Source organism: Aquarana catesbeiana, linkage group LG01 (genome assembly GCF_042186555.1).
Source record: "Aquarana catesbeiana isolate 2022-GZ linkage group LG01, ASM4218655v1, whole genome shotgun sequence".
NCBI lineage: Eukaryota > Metazoa > Chordata > Amphibia > Anura > Ranidae > Aquarana > Aquarana catesbeiana.
Window position 1 is genome coordinate 255398266 of NC_133324.1, and position 21064 is coordinate 255419329.

Consider the following 21064-nt stretch of genomic DNA (forward strand, 5'->3'; position numbering starts at 1 on the left):
CTGATGTCAAAAATAGATGTCTTTACGGATGCGGCTGGACAGAACAAGTTCGAGATCAGGGATCTAATAAGTTGTTTGACCACTAGGGTTGGCTATATGATCAGCTGCCTCTGTCCTAAGATATATATTGGCAAAACCAAGAGATCGTTAAAAATCAGGATAGGAGAACATTTCTGAGACACCAGGAAGGAGAAAAAGAGAGACCCTGAAAATGGCCAGGAAAAACCAGTAGCAAAACATATTGCTGAATTCCACGAAGGCAAAACTGATGGCCTAAACGTGAAGGGGATCTACATCCTCAAATGGCCACCAAGAATGGGAGACTTCAACCGTATCCTACTGCAAAATAAAAAAGTGGTGGATATTTACGTTGAAGTCTCTTACCCCCCAGGGCCTGAACACTGAAATTAACTTGCAGCCTTTCCTCTAGTCATGTACTGGCTCCATTATGAATTCCTTATTTCTTATCTCTGTTTCTATCCTTATCTCCAATTTCTCTTATTTGCACATTCACTGTGTTTACTGTATGTTATATGTTGTTGTTCTTTTCTGTCTCAGTATATTCCTTCACCATTTCTGGTGTTCGGGACATACATGCATGGTGCTTTACTATGCCATGCATGCACGCCCCCACCATGAATTTATATATACACATATATGGCTGTTATCCTATTGGAATAATGACAAAAATGGTCATTAATGTGATTTACCACCCCCCAATTAGTAAATTCTATACACAATGGACGTTGCTGAACAAACTTTTCCCCTTTCCTTTGAAACAAAATTATTTTAGGAGGTGGAGCTCGACCACCACACAATATTAGATAAAAGGATATGGTGTGTACCAGCCCCCTCCCCATCCAAGACGAAGCTACACCATCTGCTGTTGTGAAACGCGTTGACGTCATCACGATCATGTGACGCCGCTCACATGATTCCCCATTCACTGGGCATAGGAAGAGCTTGCTTTATGGCCTGACATATCCACAAACCCGCCTGGAACCATCACGGTATACTCTGCGTCCTCTGCATTACTAGCGTATTAGCGCTAACCATAAAGCAGCATTGTCTCTTCAATTGGCCAGGAACGGCCTGAGACCTGCAACGAGGAATCCACGTGTGGCGGCCCTGGTAAAGGAATCCACTAATCCCAACTGGCTATGAGGACTTGGTAATGTAGGACTCTCTCTATGCCCTTAAGCACACCTGTGGAGCTAATATCCCTGCAATATTTAATTGCTCATACTATCTATCTGACATGCTATCCAATTTTCAATCGGGATTGCATCTCACTGTGATTGGTCCTGGGTAATATATGTCACTGAGTACTTGTATGGCATTCTCCCATATTGCAGTGGGTATATGAAAACTTTCCCTGGACGCACTGCATGTGTGTAGACGTCCTCTGCTTGAGACCCATTACTGCACGTTTCTCAGGAGCTGATAGCCTGTTTAAGGGATATAGTGGGATGTACATTACTCACCATATTCTCACATGAGTAGCAGATTATACCAACAGCTCCCTGAGTCCAATCTTCCTGGATGTCACCAGCTATGACAATACATTATTCTGCCTTATGGGATCTTCTCATGTGACATCTGTTATTTCTCACATAACCTTTTTCCTCCTCAGATATATAGCTCTGAGGTGCCATAATTTAGAGGCACCATACATTGAACTTTTGTTTGAGATCCTTTACCGCAAGCCCTAGCTGTTTCTTTTTTCCATCTAGCATTTAGCAGACTTACCATATACACATTTTTTGCTCTTCAATATCCCCCGGGGGCCATACACACACAGTCCGCCTTAATAGGATTTTTTTTCTGGATGCATTTTTTGCTCCATCCCTCATGTGGTCGTTACCACTGGCGGTCTCTGGGTGTGTGGTTAGTTGGCATCCATTGGCTTGTTACTTGTTTTGTTTGTTTTTCTTTGTTTGTTTGTCCATTGTGTTAGTTCCACACTTCTATTTTGTAGTGGGGAACTCAACAAACCATAAACCATACATTTATTGTCTTTCAGCTAACTCTATTCATTTTAATCTGAAAAATAAAAACATTTTTATATGTAATTTCTAGATTCCAGTATTGCCTTTTTGCTGCCTTAGTAGCCGCTTTTTTCTCTGGGATGTTCCCATCTGCAGGTTCGCCCAATTTTCTTTTTGGTTGTGAAAAATAGTAGCCTGTGCTCGAAATTCACCAACCTCAGTGCAATTACGCCTTAAACGCAAATATTGGCTTTTGGGAACTGCCCTAGGCCAAGATGCATGATGGCAACTATCTAAAGGAATATAAGAGTTTCTATCTGTAGGTTTAAAAAATGTGGAAGTAACAAATCTATCCCCTTTTATCGAAATTTTAAGAACCAAGAAATTGACCTTTTATAAATTAGCCTCATAGCTCAGACGAATCCTCCTGTTGTTATTATTCAATGAGTTGATGAACTCATCCAAATCAGGGTCACTTCCATCCCGTAGGAGGAGGATGTCATCTATGTATCTAGCCCACAGGACCACATGGGGTCTCTTTTTGGGCATAGACAACATCCTCCTCCCACCTGGCCATAAAAAGATTTGACAAACTAATGCATACTTAGCCCCCATGGCTACGCCTCCTGGCATATCCTGGCAAAAAAATTGATTTTCGAACCAAAAATAATTGTGTGTTGCCGTATATTCCAAAAGTTCCATAATAAAGGACACTTGACCAGCCATAAACCTGAATCACAATTTAGGTAATTATTTACCGCTGTCAGGCTAAGATCATGGGGAATAACTGTATACAGTAAAGATACGTCAGCTGCCACCATCTGCAGTCCTGATTTAGGTCTGTGGTTGGATAACAAATTTATAATGTGTCTGGTATCTTTTATGTACAAAAGCATTTTTTGTACAAGAGGATGGAGATAATAATCAATGTACCTGCCTACCCTATAGGGGGCAAGGTGGGGGCAATTTCCATATTGGGCCACAGTATAACAACCAAGGACAGGGCCCTCCGCCTTTCTATGTTCAAGGTTGGAATCATTATCCTGTACTTAATCATCAGGGGAGAAGGAATGATGAACCGGACTATGATTACAATATTACTACTCAGAATAGGTTTTTCCCATTGAGAGATAGAGTGATCCCCAACAATGGATATGGACAGGATTATTATAGACATAATGAGAATACCTTTAATGGTAATGGTGGTAGTGCCTGACCATATGTCTCCACGAAATCCTCATGGTTCCTGTAATGGGAATTGGAGTGACCAATATAATAGGTCACTCCAATTCTACTAATACTAATCAAGGACATCAGAATTGGTGTTTTCCCAGACCAAAACAGGGTATAAAACCACCAGTCGAACAAAGAGTGGAACTAGAGGGGGAGGCAGTTACAATCAAAAAAGGAGGTAAATAGAATCGGAATATAGAATTTAAGTAATCAAGTTTTAACTGACTCAGAAAAAGCAGTTTTGGATAGGGGGTTTGAAGTTTGCCCAGCCTAGGAGGCTAAGCAAATTTCAGACATATATGGATGTACATAAGTTTGTGCGGATATCGATATCAAACGTTACTTAATAACCAACCCTATCAAGGAGAATAGGGTAATTTTGTCTGAGTTTCCACATTCTAACCTTTCCCATGCATCTTTATTCAATCCCCCTGGAGTACTGGCCCCTTCCCTCAAAGTTTTTCGTGATGTGGTCCTAAGGGATTTGGATCAGATGAAGGTTCAGAATACCGAAATGCAAAAAGATTTGGAGATGGGTTTAGATTCGGTATGCAATAGGAATTGGTCTTCCGACCAGCAGACAAGAAGGGTGACTATATGACATAGATGTATAGATAGTGGGAGTCAAATCAGTTATAGTTTTTGGTTCTTATAAATATATTGTTTTTCCTTTTTTTGTACAGTTTGGTTTAGGCAGGTGCTGTAAAAAAATATTTTTCGGGCAGAATGTTAGATGCTGTTTAATTTGTAGTCTCTAGGGCAGAGGTCTCAAACTGGCGGCCCTCCAGCTGTTGCGAAACTACAAGTCCCATGAGGCACTGCAAGGCTGACAGTTACAAGCATGACTCCTACAGGCATAGGCACGATGGAACTTGTAGTTTAACAACAGCTGGAGGGCCGCCAGTTTGAGACCCCTGCTCTAGGGTGTGCCGTTGCCGTTTAGATTAGGTGGAATGACCCCATGCGGTAAATTCATGAAACTTTCTGGTACCTATTGGCGTTAAAAGGGTATAGATAGTTACAATATATGGTTACTCAATGGTTTTGTTTTTGCCTTCTATACTTTGTTATGACATCGCTACTCTCTCTATGGTAAACCATTTTTTAGCCCTTTTTTAGTTTTCCCTCAGAATATTATATACTGTGGTTCTATGTCCGCTGTGTAATTGTGGGATTTCTATTACCTGATTTGTTTCTTTAAGTGTGATTGGCCACCTAGGGTTCAGACGGAGGCGTGGTTAGGTTGTATAGTATATTGTGCGGTAACTCGGCGCAGCCACAAGTAGCTGGCCGGCTGTTTCTTGATGTTAATGCAATTGTTTTATTCTCCTTGTTGTAAGTGCAATCTTTTTTACATACAATAAAGCTTTTAAGGATATATTACACTATGGCGAGTTTTTTATGTTTTGGCGATCATCTATGATACTGTCACCTGGATGCAAGGCCCTGGTTGGGTTTAGAGCTATATGAGTCATTGACCTTTCGTGACAGAAGGTCCATATAATCTGGTGAGCGACCATTTTGTCTAAGGTGGAGGGGATTGTCACAACAATGCACTACTGCAGGTGGGAGATAGTGTGGATGCTATACCAGGATCTTCTCTCTCTTCACTTTTGGAACTTTTTTCTTATTTTTTTTTTCTTTTAGTGCTTGATCAACAATTTATTAGCGTAACTCCTTGTAGAAATGATTGTTTGGGACCGTGTTATATCTCACAGCGGAGTCTGCAGCTTTGTTTTAATGTAGCTACATTTTTTATAATTTTTTTAATAGCGCAGTTTTATATATATTTTTGTTTAAAAATCCTTAGTTGTGTGACAGCTGCAGTGGCAGGGAGAGAGCTTAGTTGCAATGAGGACAGTGTGTATGTGAACTCTCTAGCTTTAGTGCACCTCTGTATGTGGTTCCTGCCCCAAAGACATTTACTTGCTTCCAAGAGGTACATTATTTTGTCGCCCGAACCAACATTTGTTGCGCAAATGCACATCAGAATTTCAAGTGTCATAAGCATGCTTTATGAATTCCCCTCATTCATTTATGACTTGGTTTGTGGGTTAACACTTAATCATATGTCATCATTCTGACTTTAATTCCTTTATAAAAAGATCCCTGAGTTTGCATTTCTTTTAGAGTCATCAATGTCAGTGCTAATAAAGTCCTTCTTGCTTTCTCCTAGGAGTAACAGTCTATTTACAGAGGTTGTACAGATGAACTTTGAGATCACCAGTTTCAGCAGCCTTTCCGGCACTCAGCCCATCTCCTGGCAGCTAGAATATCCTGGAAAACCCACAGCTGATCTGGTTCTGTCTGAGGTCTTCATTAGTCAGAAGGATATTCTGGGAATTGTCCCCCTCTCTATGGTAAGAAGTATTTTCATAGTAACTTCCGAATAAAATGGTCTTTTATTTAGAAAAGCACATATCGTAAGCAGAAGAAATAAAAATAACTACACAGGGATCACCCAATACCACATTGATTTTATTATTTCATTTTTGTATTTATTTTTATAAAACTGTGATTTAGAAAGCAAATCACCAGGCGTGTCAAAGCGACGTTTTATGTGTTTTACGCAGCTCTCACCTTCTCTGCAGCACTCAGTGGCTTGAGGATACAAATATCTGAATGCACCCCCAGCTATTCTTTAGTTCATAATATACACTCTCTTATTTAGTTTTGCAGCTAAATACTTCAGGAAATGTTTTATGACCTTTCTCTGGGATTAAATATTGCAAGCTGTATTTTTACTATAACGTTACAGTGATTTTAAAAGCTTAAATGCTTTTACCTTAAGTAAAAAAAGAGGTTTCTACTTATCTGTTCTGTGCAGGGGTTTTGCACAGAGCAGCCCCAAACCTCCTGTTCTGGAGTCCCCCGGCAGTGCACTTGGCTCCTCCTTTTCTATGTCTGCCCACATACTACCCCCGCCCCCTCCTCGCTGAATTTGGTTGACAGCAGGAATCAATGGCTCCCATTGCTATCAATCTGCCCTGTGAGACCTGCAGATGGGTACAGCACTAGATCGATACGAGACTCAGGTTCACTTACTGTCCCTGTGACACCAGCACAAAAGAGAACATGTTTCATAAGGATGGTAAGGCATACAGTGAAAAAAACCTGATAAAGGTTCTAAACTCCATCCAAAACAAAAAAATTTTTTTAAGCTGGAGTAAGGCAACCCATAGATGAGTCTTTTTTTTCCATTCAACCAGCAGATTGAACCAAAAAAAATGACTCAATTCCTCCATCTACACACTCTGAATGGAGGAATCCTCTTTACTGAGCTATTGTATTCTGACAGTGAGGAGACGTCCCTGCCATCAGAATAGACTGATCAGTGCTGCCGGCTATAGGCTGGAAAAATCTGACAGTGTGGCTGAACAGAAGTTGTATTGTGTACAACCTCCCTGCCCATACATGAGTCAAAATTTGGCTGGTCCCTGCTGAGCCAGCCAAATTTTGATCCATGTATGGTGGCTTTAGTCTTTGAATTAAACCTAAAAATGTGCTACAAATTTCATGGTTGACTTTATGATGACCAGCAGGTAACATATATAAAAAACCAAAGTGCAGCGCTAGGAGTATCCAGTATATACTAGACACATATGTGAAAAACAAATAAAATAATTATTGAACATATACATATAACACCATCAAATGTGAAAAGCCAGGCAAAAACCCTGCTTTAATTGGAGTGTCCAAATAAAAAACCAGGACAGCAAATGGTGAAAGTCCATAACATGTGAAGTAAAGAAAGGTGTCTTCTCCAAACGGAGGGTAACAATAGACGCTGGGAGGCGTGTGTGCACTCAAATGGGAAGGCGACAGCAGATACCACAGCACATAGATCTCCAATGAGTATAAATGGATACCCTTACCGGACCCGTAGGGGGCACATACCGTATAGCAGTGCATCAAATAGGCATAAGGGGATGATCTCCCGTGATATCCAGCCGGATGCTATCCCACAGGCCACGGTCACCGAAAGGAAGCGATGATCACAGGTGGAAGCCGAACAGCTCCTGCATACGTCCTCCAATTCCGGACCGGGAAAATCCAAAGACAGCAGTTCAAAATAGGGCCATGGAAAAATAAAAAAGGAATCTCCACATAGTGTAGGTAAAAAAATGGGATATATTGGATAAAAACCATATAGATAAAAGTGATCACAAAAAGATTAAAAATGGCAATGTGGGAAGCTGAAAATGCTAGCCCTACGCGTTTCGACTGAATAGTTTCAACAGGGGCATAAACCAGCCTCCCCACATTGCTCTTACTTATAGACTGTACAAAAATTTGTAAATGAATGGCTCCGCCTCCAAAATGGCAGAACCAGAAGTGAAACAAACATGATGAAATATAGAACATCTATAATACTGAGGGTACAGCATTAGTATAACAGAACTGTGTACAGCTTTTGCCTGGCTTTTCACATTTGAATGTGGTATATGTATATGTTCAATAATTATTTTATTTGTTTTTCACATATGTGTCTAGTATATACTGGATACTCCTAGCGCTGCACTTTGGTTTTTTATATACTTAGTGGACTTGGTTTGTTTGTGTGTCAGCTGCTTTGGTCACTTCATTGCATTTATTATTTTATTTGGTTTAGCGCAGCTCTTTCTTCATTTCAGCATAGGGTACCAGCATTTATCTTTCCTGTAAACAAAGTTGTTTGCAGATAGTTATGTCACCTGCTTGAATCCCATAGATTTTGAGGAGTGGGGATGGCAGTATGCCAACGTCTGCATCTGACAAATTATAATTTCCCTTGGAAACCTCTCATCAGAACCAAGTACTGCCAAACAGATAGAGAGTATCATCCTAAACCCCCTATGTAAATATCAACTTTCAAGAGTCAGTATTTGCATAGGTACATTTGGGAGTTTAATGTCCAAAATTAAAACTTGCACATGCTTTAAAAAGCTGTCATTCCTGGGTGCTTGCATGTTCTATCAGATGTCAGGAGGTGGTGGGCCAGAGCTAACATCAAGTAACATGGTCCCTGTCAGTGCTCACTAGTTCACAATTGTGTCCATGTGACATCTGATTGAATATGCAGATGATTTGAAAGGGTGCTGCTAGGTAAGTGCCAATATATCACATCACTTTAGCTAACAGGTACACTTTTACATTGGCCTGTAATTGTACAAAAAAGTAAACTTGGCCCACATGTTTGCTTTAACGTGTAAGGCCGGCCAAATTCCGCACTGTTAGTGGACTGCAGCAACGGCTAATTTTTGTGCAGCCATCAAATGCGAGTGATCATGAATAAAATGTGAAAAATTGGACGCAAAACCATATAAGCATGTGAATATTTACCAGACCCACATAAGTGTGACATAATAATATAATAATCAGCACATATATCATAAATAACATATACCAGTCCAATATGAAAGAATGTGAACATATATATATATATATATATATATATATATATATATATATATATATATATATATATCAGTACATATAATATATCATAAATTATACAAACTAGTCCAATATGAAAGAATGTGAAAAAAATATATATATATTTATATCTGTGAGACAGATATAGATGGGTGTGTTTCTTCTGTGTGGGTAAAATCTCCAACACCGTGCCTTCATAAAGTGCAGTATGCTAATTTCTTGTGATTAAAAGCTTCACTCAAAGTCACAAATAAATCTGCTCACCAGATGTATCTAGCCACAGAGTGACCACCAGGCATAAAGTTGGAAAAACTTCCTCAGCAAACCTGGATCCTCAAAGCCAGTAAGAACTTTAATCGAGCATCTCCAATATCGATCAAACATCATACATTCATAGATGGTGAATGGTGATCCTCTGATAATAACACTCAATGCAAGTCCCGAACGCTCCTTATCCTTATCTTAATCTGTAAAGATTGGCTCTCCCAGAAATGAGCCAAAAACGGCAATAGTGTAATACTGTCTTTATTGTCAGAGCACTTACATGCCTTAAACGTACAGCAGATGTTCAGCTGTGGGATGAGGCAGGGGCCGATCCATCACTAGAATGTGAAACCAGGAAGCACAGCATGCGTCTCAGCTGGGGGTGGAGGGGATAGCTCCTGTGTCTAGCATCTACAGCCTCAGTTTCTATGCATTTTGTGTCCAGGCACACGTCTTCAGGAAAGTGGAATCTTATCTAAGAATTTTCTTGCAAATTCTGAACCATAAGTGGGCTGCAGCAACGGACGATTTTCGTGCAGCCATCGAATGCGAGTGATCAGGAATGCTATAATTTTTTTGAAAAACAAACAATTTTCTAATCATTGATGGGAGAATTGTGTGAGAAATATAATCAAAAAAGAAATGCGCATGAGTGCAAGAAAAGAAAATTCTCCGAAACAAAAGAAGATTCCTGAAAATTCTTTCCTGTAGCAACATGAGCTGAAATTGAAGGCTTGGTTGTTTGAATTTTGAAATTAATGGCGGCACCGTTGAAAGCCCCCTATGCAGTTCCAGATCCCCTGAATAGTACATACCAGCACTAATTTTCAAATACTGCTGTCCAATACATACAGTATGCAGCTTTGGAGGAGGGCTCACTGAAAAAGCTGAAGGCTCCTTGATCCTCCTCCACCCTGTCATTTACAAGATGGGCTGAAAGCTACAAGTGTGTGCTCCCTAGTGGCCCATTCAAACTGAGTGCGTGCGCAGTGTGCTCCCTCCTGCTCTAGTTCCAGGGGCTGAGAAGGAACAGTGGAATTTACTATTCAGGGGATCTGAAATTGCATTGGGGAATTTGTGTAAAATGTTCAGTGAACTTTCACTTTTAGGTTTCGTAATTTGAAAGAGTTTGAGTATAGGAGTGTTCTGTAATTTCTGGTTATTCACCATGGCCCTCGATTACGAATAATATCCTTTCAATCCCTTCCTATAGCGTATTTGTCACTCTCCCATGCTAGCTATGGTGAGTAAGAGAACCTGCCTGCAGTAACTGTACAGCCTTCTACTAGAAGTTTACATATAATAGGAGTTTAAATAAAATATGAAAGAGCCCATTGACGTGGCCTTAGTTAAGTGTTTTTTTCTCTCAATAAGTATTTCAAGGCTTTTAAAGACAGCTGACAAACAAAGATGATGTTTAAATTAACATATAGTACAAATAAAATGGCATATATGAATCATTTATTTAAATTGTATTTATTTCTGAATGGCTATCTTATAGACAGTTGTCAAGATAATATTATTATCCACACTGACTGTATAATGTTTCTTTATCTGTATATAATACACGTTCCATATGTGTTTCTCTCCCGCAGGTAGGTGTATGAGAAACAAAGTTTCAGAACTCTGCTGTGGGTTGATTCAGAACTGCCAGGCAGGAACAAATTGTATACTTATTTTTCTATAAACCTGAAAGAGTCAGCATTTCCTGAAAGTAATTTGATACATTTTCCAATGTGAAGTTCCTCAAAACCTCATTTTCAACTCTTCTTCCAGTGAATTAGGATTCAGAGACCCTCTTAAGACGCACGCTGATGTCCTGCTGTATTTGACATTGCTTTCATGTATCCAGTACCCTCCACTCCTACTAAATTCAGCCCATTTATATCCATTAGTTGTGCTATGACATCCCTCAAGCTATTCTTTGCTGCACATAACAAAATACAAGAGAATCAATTATTTGCTAGTACATTACAGTTGGTTGCAGATTCATCTTTAAAGGATGATTTGGGGAGTTATATGGTTTATGGTATTTAGAGTCTTTGAAAGTAATCTAACAGGATAAAATCGTATTAAGGTCCTTTCATTAATCCCACATGTTCCATTCTTATTTTACGAGCTAAAAAAAACATTTTACTTGACAACATTCTGCTCCAGCTTCAAGTCCTCGGGTAGAAAAGAAATGGGACACTTAAGCATAATGTGCAAAAGCTTCCTTAGTATATATTGTTTTTTCGTATGTATCTTTTCATATGTTATTCATGTTTTATAATTGCTGGTATGTTGTGAAACAGCACTAAAAGTAATTCCTTACGTATACAAATTACATGTGTAGAACAAATATAATCTACTGCATGCCTAAAATAGTTGTATTGTTAATATTCCATGGCACTCAAATACGGAATTGGGTGCTCAATCTGTGGCATGAGGATCACATGTGGCCCTTTGCCACTTGTGTTGCAGCCCCTGGATCCCAGTGGTCCTTAATGGGAGTGGAAGCATTGAACTATATAGTGGTTCCAATGGTGTTGATCTTTGACAGTCTCATGTAACATGTCCCCCCACATCTGTAGCATGTCCATAGACTCTGACCATCTCTTATAACATAAAGTGGTTGTAAAGGCACAAGGTTTTTTACCTTCATGCATTCTATTCATGAAGGTAAAAAGCCTTCTGGGTGCAGCATCCCCCCAGCCCCCCTAATACGTACCTAATACTTACCTGAGCCCCCTCTTGATCCAGCGATGTCCATGACATCCTTGCCTCTCTGGGGACTCGCACTCCTGATTGGCTTTTGGCAGCAGTGGGAAAGCCAGTGAGCCAATCAGAAGAGGGGAGCAGGGCCGAGCCACGGCTCCATGTGTGAATGGACACACAGAGCCGTGAGTCGGGAGCGTGCCTGATTGGGTGCCCCCACAGAAAGCTGCTTGCTATAGGGGCACCCAGCAGGAGGGAAGAGCCAGGAGTACCAGCGTGTGACCTGAGAAGAGGAGGATCTGGGTTGCTCTGTGCAAAATCATTACAAAGAGCAGGTAAGTATGACATGTTTGCTATTTATTTCCGCTAATAGTAATACAAACCACATTAATATAGTGAAAGACATATGTGAAAAAAATATATGATATATTATAAGTCAGTTTAAAATGTGCATAGATGAAAGTAGCAGTCCCATTCAAAAGTGACATCCACCACTGTGTAATGAGGAGTGTCAGAAAGCTTCTATATTCACCATGTGGGCCATCACTAGTAGTTAGATGGACTCTTACCAGAATCTATGGACTCTATTACAGAGTCAGATAGGCCTGCAAACAAGATTCTAGTATTTGGTGCTGAAACCCAGGTGGTTAGATCTGATCCTCATGATACCTCCAGTTCCTCAGGATAATAGTGGAAATGTATAGTCACGATGATGGTACAAGGTTCCTCATAGAATCCAGACAGATACAGTATGTCCACTCAGTGTGTGAATCCATAAAACATATTATGCCATTCGGCTGAACGGAGGAGGCCTTTTGTGTTTTTAAAGTTGACTGCCACTGCCATAGACCATGCAGACCCAAGAAGTATCAATAAGACAAGCTTGCATTTCTTGGTGATATCTGACTTTTCCATTGTTTCAGGCCAGAGCCTCACCTTGCTACCTTTTTAGAAACCAGAGAATTTAGTTTCCTCATATCACAGGTCCATATATGTTATCTGCATGGTTCTTGTAATAAGCACATGCAATTTAAATTGTATGTACAATTTAAATGTACATGTTTCTTAGAATTCTAGTTCCAATCTGTAATATTGACATGTCAATTATCCTTCTCAACTTCATTGAGCTACTGAAAGTTTGCTATGCAGTTTATGTTTGCATAAGCATATACATAAATATTGTACAGTATTTTAGCAAGTTATATAGCATAATAATTTGAGTTCACAAAATACTATGTTTTTTTTTTTCAATGTAAACTTTGAACAAGATGCATAATAATTATCTTTGTAAATCATTTAGTAACATGCCCATGCAGTGTTTGCTATTCGGAGTAATTGGCCATAGTAAGTGTGTCTTTTAATGGGAGATTCATTGCATGACCTTTTCTAAGTTGACTTTAGTAGTTTTTCTCCCTCATACTTTGTGCTTACCACACAGCATTGCAGATCCCCAGTGCATATCTCCCCTGTTTAATCACACTCTTGTTAAGATGGATTCATTGCTAAATCTTCAGTGGCTTCATTAGGAACATGTTTACTCCTACCATATGGTAAATGCTCTGTGGAAGAGTGGAGACAGGTTCTGTTACGCTGTGTAACATATTGTCATGGTGTACACACACGTTCAGCAAAATAATTACTCTATTTAAAGGAGCATTCACTCTGACGACAACATATGCTGACAACCTCTGCTTTATATTTTCCTAATTTCACAATTTTTGCAGAGTAAGGTGACCCACTGGTCTCATCTGGGGATTATGGAAACATCTGGACATGTTTATTTGGGCTATACTTTAAAGGATGTAACTGGATGAATTCCAGCTTAAAAATCAAAGTACATGTCTGGAGCCATCCTTGATCCAAGACATTGTTCCCTATGATTGAATAAAACAATTAACCATTCAGAGGTTGAAATTTATAGCTTGACAGTTTCCCATAATACAAGACGTTTAAGTGCTATAGTGAATCTCGATAGGATTTGTTTATTCTGCATCCAGAAATTACAAAAAGTAGACATTACATTCAACAAGGGAAATCTGACATGGGTATGAGCCCTTTTGACTACCTTTGTATTTTTTTATTGGTTGTAGTGATATGGGGGAGGGGTGGGTTCCTATTTTCTTTCTTTTTTTTTTTTTTTTTTTTAGTCAAAGGATTATGATTTAGATTTTTTTTTTTTTCCTGTCACCTTGCCATTGTAAATCACTAAATATGTCTAAAGAACTAGATGTCTACTGTTTCTCATTGTTTTATATATTGCCCCTTTTTTCATACAGGTTGGTATATACAACCCCTGGCAAAAATTATGGAATCACCAGTCCCTGAGGATGTTCCTTCAGTTGTTTATTGTTGTAGAAAAAAAGCAGATCACAGACATGGCCAAAAACTAAAGGCATTTCAAATGGCAACTTTCTGGCTTTAAGAAACACTAAAAGAAATCAAGAAAAATAATTGTGGTGGCCAAGTAACAGTTAGATTTATAGAACAAGCACAGGGAATAAATTATGGAATCACTCAATTCTCAGAAAAAAATTACGGAATCACCCAGTAAATTTTAATTACAAACACTAACACCTGCATCAGATTAAATCTGCTTGTTAGAATGTAGGTAAAGAGGGTAAATCATCACGCAGTGTTGCACAAGATGTTGGTTGTTCACAGTCGGCTGTGTCTAAAACATGAACCAAATACAAACAACATGGGAAGGTGGTTAAAGACAAGCATACTGGTAGACCAAGGAAGACATCAAAGCGTCAAGACAGAAAACTTAAAGCAATATGCCTTGAAAACAGAAAATGTACAACAAAACAAATGAGGAACAAATGGGAGGAAACTGGAGTCAACATCTGTGACCGAACTGTAAGAAACCGCCTAAAGGAAATGGGATTTACATACAGAAAAGCTAAAAGAAAGCCATCTCTAACACCTAAACACAAAAAAACAAGGTTACAATGGGCTAAGGAAAGGCAATCGTGGACTGTGGATGATTGGATGAAAGTCATATTCAGTGATGAATCTCGAATCTGCATTGGGCAAGGTGATAATGCTGGAACTTTTGTTTGGTGCCGTTCCAATGAGATTTATGCAGACAACTGTCTGAAGAAAACATGCAAATTTCCACAATAAATTATGATATGGGGCTGCATGTCAGGTAAAGGCACTGGGGAGATGGCTGTCATTAAATCTTCAATAAATGCACAGGTTTACATTGAAATTTTGGACACTTTTCTTATCCCATCTATTGAAAGGATGTTTGGGGATGATGAAATCATTTATCAAGATGATAATACATCTTGCCATAGAGCAAAAACTGTGAAAAAATTCCTTGAAGAAAGACACATAAGGTCAATGTCATGGCCTGCAAACAGTCCGGATCTCAATCCAATTGAAAATTTGTGGTGGAAGTTAAAGAAAATGGTCCATGACAAGGCTCCAACCTGCAAAGATGATTTGGCAACAGCAACCAGAGAAGGCTGGAGCCAGATTGATGAAGAGTACTGTTTATCACTCATTAAGTCAATGCCTCAGAGACTGCAAGCAGTTATAAAAGCCAGAGGTGGTGCAACAAAGTACTAGTGATGTGTTGGAGTGTTATTTTGTTTGTTTGTTTTTCATGATTCCATAATTTTTTCCTCAGAATTGAGTGATTCCATAATTTATTCCCTGTGCTTGTTCTATAAATCTAACTGTTACTGGCCACTAGGGATGAGCTTCGAGTTCGAGTCGAACTCATGTTCGACTCGAACATTGGCTGTTCGCAAGTTCACCGAACAGCGAACAATTTGGGGTGTTCGCGGCAAATTCGAATGCCGCGGAACACCCTTTAAAAGTCTATGGGAGAAATCAAAAGTGCTAATTTTAAAGGCTAATATGCAAGTTATTGTCATAAAAAGTGTTTGGGGACCTGGGTCCTGCCCCAGGGGACATGGATCAATGCAAAAAAAAGTTTTAAAAACGGCCGTTTTTTCAGGAGCAGTGATTTTAATAATGCTTAAAGTCAATCAATAAAAGTGTAATATCCCTTTAAATTTCGTACCTGGGGGGTGTCTATAGTGTGCCTGTAAAGGGGCGCATGTTTCCTGTGTTTAGAACAGTCTGACAGCAAAATGACATTTTGAAGGAAAAAACTCATTTAAAACTACCCGCGGCTATTGCATTGCCGACAATACACATAGAAGTTCATTGATAAAAACGGCATGGGAATTCCCCAAAGGGGAACCCCGAACCAAAATTAAAAAAAAAAAATGACGTGGGGGTCCCCCTAAATTCCATACCAGGCCCTTCAGGTCTGGTATGGATATTAAGGGGAACCCCGGCCAAAATTTTAAAAAAAAAATGACGTGGGGTTCCCCCTAAATTCCATACCAGACCCTTCAGGTCTGGTATGGATTTTAAGGGGAACCCCGCGCCAAAAAAAAAAAAAAAAAACGGCGTGGGGTCCCCCCAAAAATCCATACCAGACCCTTATCCGAGCACGCAACCTGGCAGGCCGCAGGAAAAGAGGGGGGGACGAGAGTGCGGCCCCCCCTCCCTCCTGAACCGTACCAGGCCACATGCCCTCAACATTAGGAGGGTGCTTTGGGGTAGCCCCCCAAAACACCTTGTCCCCATGTTGATGAGGACAAGGGCCTCATCCCCACAACCCTGGCCGGTGGTTGTGGGGGTCTGCGGGCGGGGGGCTTATCGGAATCTGGAAGCCCCCTTTAACAAGGTGACCCCCAGATCCCGGCCCCCCCCGTGTGAAATGGTAAGGGGGTACATAAGTACCCCTACCATTTCACGAAAAAAGTGTCAAAAATGTTAAAAATGACAAGAGACAGTTTTTGACAATTCCTTTATTTAAATGCTTCTTCTATCTTCCTTCATCTTCTGGTTCTTCTGGTTCTTCTGGCTCTTCTGGCTCTTCTGGTTCTTCCTCCGGCGTTCTCGTCCAGCATCTCCTCCGCGGCGTCTTCTATCTTCTTCTCCTCGGGCCGCTCCGCACCCATGGCATGGGGGGGAGGCTCCCGCTCTTCTCTTCTTCTCTTCTTCTTTTCTTCTCTTCTTCTCTTCTTCATTTTCTTGTCCGTGCCGCTCCGCAATCCATGCTGGCATGGAGGGAGGCTCCCGCTGTGTGACGGCGCTCCTCGTCTGACAGTTCTTAAATAACGGGGGGGGGGCGGGGCCACCCGGTGACCCCGCCCCCCTCTGACGCACGGTGACTTGACGGGACTTTCCTTGTGACATCACGGGGAATGCCACAGGGAAGTCCCGTCAAGTCACCGTGCGTCAGAGGGGGGCGGGGTCACCGGGTGGCCCCCCCCCCCCGTTATTTAAGAACTGTCAGACGAGGAGCGCCGTCACACAGCGGGAGCCTCCCTCCATGCCAGCATGGATTGCGGAGCGGCCCGGAGAAGAAAATGAAGAAGAGAAGAGGAGAAGAAGAGAAGAAAAGAAGAAAAGAAGAAGAGAAGAGCGGGAGCCTCCCCCCCATGCCATGGGTGCGGAGCGGCCCGAGGAGAAGAAGACAGAAGACGCCGCGGAGGAGATGCTGGACGAGAACGCCGGAGGAAGAACCAGAAGAACCAGAAGATGAAGGAAGATAGAAGAAAGAAGAAGCATTTAAATAAAGGAATTGTCAAAAACTGTCTCTTGTCATTTTTAACATTTTTGACACTTTTTTCGTGAAATGGTAGGGGTACTTATGTACCCCCTTACCATTTCACACAGGGGGGGGGCGGGATCTGGGGGTCACCTTGTTAAAGGGGGCTTCCAGATTCCCATAAGCCCCCCGCCTGCAGACCCCCACAACCACCGGCCAGGGTTGTGGGGATGAGGCCCTTGTCCTCATCAACATGGGGACAAGGTGTTTTGGGGGGCTACCCCAAAGCACCCTCCCAATGTTGAGGGCATGTGGCCTGGTACGGTTCAGGAGGGAGGGGGAGCCGCACTCTCGTCCCCCCCTCTTTTCCTGCGGCCTGCCAGGTTGCGTGCTCGGATAAGGGTCTGGTATGGATTTTTGGGGGAACCCCACGTCATTTTTTTTTTTAAATTTTGGCCGGGGTTCCCCTTAATATCCATACCAGACCTGAAGGGCCTGGTATGGAATTTAGGAGGACTCCCACGTCATTTTTTTTTTTTAATTTTGGTTCGGGGTTCCCCTTTGGGGAATTCCCATGCCGTTTTTATCAATGAACTTCTATGTGTATTGTCGGCAATGCAATAGCCGCGGGTAGTTTTAAATGAGTTTTTTCCTTCAAAATGTCATTTTGCTGTCAGACTGTTCTAAACACAGGAAACATGCGCCCCTTTACAGGCATACTATAGACACCCCCCAGGTACGAAATTTAAAGGGATATTACACTTTTATTGTTTGACTTTAAGCATTATTAAAATCACTGCTCCTGAAAAAACGGCCGTTTTTAAAACTTTTTTTTGCATTGATCCATGTCCCCTGGGGCAGGACCCAGGTCCCCAAACACTTTTTATGACAATAACTTGCATATAAGCCTTTAAAATTAGCACTTTTGATTATTCATGTTCGTGTCCCATAGACTTTAACGGTGTTCGCATGTTCGAACGAACTTTTTTCCTGTTCGCATGTTCTGGTGCGAACCGAACAGGGGGGTGTTCGGCTCATCCCTACTGGCCACCACAATTATTTTTCTTGATTTCTTTTAGTGTTTCTTAAAGCCAGAAAGTTGCCATTTGAAATGCCTTTAGTTTTTGGCCATGTCTGTGATCTGCTTTTTTTCTACAACAATAAACAACTATAGGAACATCCTCAGGGACTGGTGATTCCATCATTTTTGCCAGGGGTTGTAAATGTTAGGAAGCCTGTACACTCCCAGCCTGCTTCCTATGAGTATACCAAATTATTTGCCTTGATTTTGAGACTTTTTTATTCTCAAACATATGAAAATATATAGCTTTCTGACCCAGACTTTTACTACAAAGTGCTCTGCATACACAGACACATCTTATGATTGTCATTAATGCTAACTTCACTGCTCATCTGCCTTTCCCAGCACAATTTATACACATTGGAAAGCATTGCATTGTGATGTGAAGCCAATGCATTTTTTTTTTTTTTTAAATAAGTTTTTATTGAAAGATGTAACATACAGGGAATGGCATCAAAAGACAGTATCCTTGTATTTTATGGGGTTTTTTTTACAGAAATAACAAAGAAGACATCAGCCTGATACAAAATAGAAATATAGAACAGCTGATAAAGATAATTAGCCTGGGGAATGGGGAGAAAGGTAACCTTCTATGTGGAAGAGAGGAAGTAGAACTGGATGGATCTAGGTGGGGGGGGGGAGAAGGAATCCCTGAGATTGCTAGCAGAATGTTACTGGATGAACCCCGCATAGGGTGAGGGGGGGGGGGGGGGTGAGTGGGGGAAAGCCAGATAGATGCAAATTATCAACATCAGGGGGGGGGGCAAGAAGAAAAGAGCACCAAGTTCATGTTTTGGATGGAACAATGCAGCCTTTGGGTAGAAAATACAGGTTAAAATGATAATAATAATTATGATTTTTCTGGTAATAGCATTTATGTCCTTTGTAGCAGTTGTGGTCACCACTTTCCTATATGGGGAGGATATGGAGTTTTGAAGAGCGTGAAGACGTCTTGGATTATGTTGTAGTATTTGGTAAGAGTTGGATTCCTTATGTTGTAGAATCTTGGTTTGAGGGAATCATTCCATCTAAGGTGGGGGGGGGGGAGGATCATGATAGAGGAAAGAGAAAGTCTCAAGATGAACTATATCCGTGGGAGAGAGTGATGAGGTCATGAAAGCTCCCCATTTGTGGTGGAATCGTGTCTTGGTCATTTCATTCGTAAAGTCCATGTTGGTCCTGTCTTTGTAGAGCAACTGTAGGAGATCCCTTTTGATTTGAGAGGTGTTGGGACATGCGTTGGAGATCCAATTTTTTAATATGGCTCTTCTAGCGAATAGGAGGCATATCAGGATCCAATCCTTGCGTGAAGGGGTAGAGTTCGGTGACCAGGGTAACAGTTGGGGGTCCCAGTGTCAGAAAATGAGGAGTAGGGGGTCCTTAGGTAATTTTAGCAGGGTCACCTCGAATATGTAATGTAGGACCTGGTCCCAGAAGGTGGATATGTAAGTGCATGACCAGAAACGATGGGTCAAAGAAGGCCTGGGGTGTAGACATAAGGGGCATGTGGAGGAGGTTTGAGCTTGTTTGTTCGAGAGGAAAGGTATGTGGGCTCGATGGACGATCTTAAGTTGGGTTTCCCTCCAGGATTCGTTGGGCACCAGTTTGTGGATAGTGTTGAGGCCTTGAAGTAGTTTTTTGACCAAGTCGGCATCAGGGAAGTCTTTTGCCCAGTTGGCTGCTGATGAGGTACCAATGCATTTTATTGTTTTACCCTGCTGTGTCACAACTGGGGAGAACGTGTGCAACTTGCCATTCCTGCCGACAGGATCATCAGTTCATTTCCATCATCTCAGATTATGTAATATGATAGGCACTCATGTCTGATTATATATTTTGTATTATTTTTTAATAAACAGAGAATGCCTTGAAGTTAAACTCTGGGACAAGCAAATTTTGTCTAAATACAAAAGGCATGTGTATTCTTGCTATATTTATTCTGTTCTCTGTTTTTCTTATACATCTGTATAGTAATTCAGGGTCAATATTACATACCCGGTAGAGACTGAGTAGATAAGGGGGCTCTTCCTGCACCTCCTCCCTAGCACTTATGAAGATGTTGACAGAGCATGAGAGGGCACAGAGTAGCATGAGTGATAGAGTAGCAGGCTGTACCAGATCTGTGTCGCTGCCTGGCTACCAGATGTGTAGAGCAGAGAACTGAGGATCACAAAGCAGAAACCAAGTTCAGGAACACTGTGGTACCAGAGCTGGCTACAGAAACAAGATTAACACCCTCCTGCCCTGCTTATAGCAGAGTGATGGCGGGGTGGTGGCTTTATCATTCTGAGTGGACGTCAGGATGTCAGGGCCTGCGCAGCAGAGCAATCTGTCACCGACTTTGTCCATCGGACACAGCTGATGACTGATCAGTGTACCGGCTCACTGCTGGTATCATGTGACCTCTGTGACCAATCACAGCAGGTCACATGACTGTTGTAAACAATGGGTGGCTTTCTTTCATGCCTTCCAGTGTGTACAATTGTGTTGCTAGCTGTGATAGGTCAATGTGATCACATGGTACAGACAGGGCCAATCACAGCCCATCTGTACTATGTGATTAGCTTTGACCAATCACAGCTAATCACAACAAAACAAACTGAATGAATCAGTTTCATTCAGTAAAATGATTACTTAAAGCAATGTAATTCACTGCTACAAGCAATCATAATGTGTAAAAATAAAAAATCATAATCACTTCCCCAGAGTAGTACAATGTTACTATGGTAACATTATATTGGTCTGGTCACAATGTGTTAAAAAAATGATTATATTTGTTTTGTTTATTTGTACTGTCTTTGATCA

General features: G+C 41.1%; 1 protein-coding gene across 1 annotated transcript in view; it reads left to right on the forward strand.

Annotated features, from left to right (window-relative positions):
• The window catches only part of TMEM132C (transmembrane protein 132C), a 921872-nt gene that overhangs the window by 727280 nt on the left and 173528 nt on the right, over nucleotides 1-21064 (forward strand). The window contains exon 4 of the mRNA XM_073627978.1: nucleotides 5398-5581. Within this exon, the coding sequence (XP_073484079.1) occupies nucleotides 5398-5581 (184 nt within the window). The remainder of the gene's footprint in view (nucleotides 1-5397; nucleotides 5582-21064) is intronic.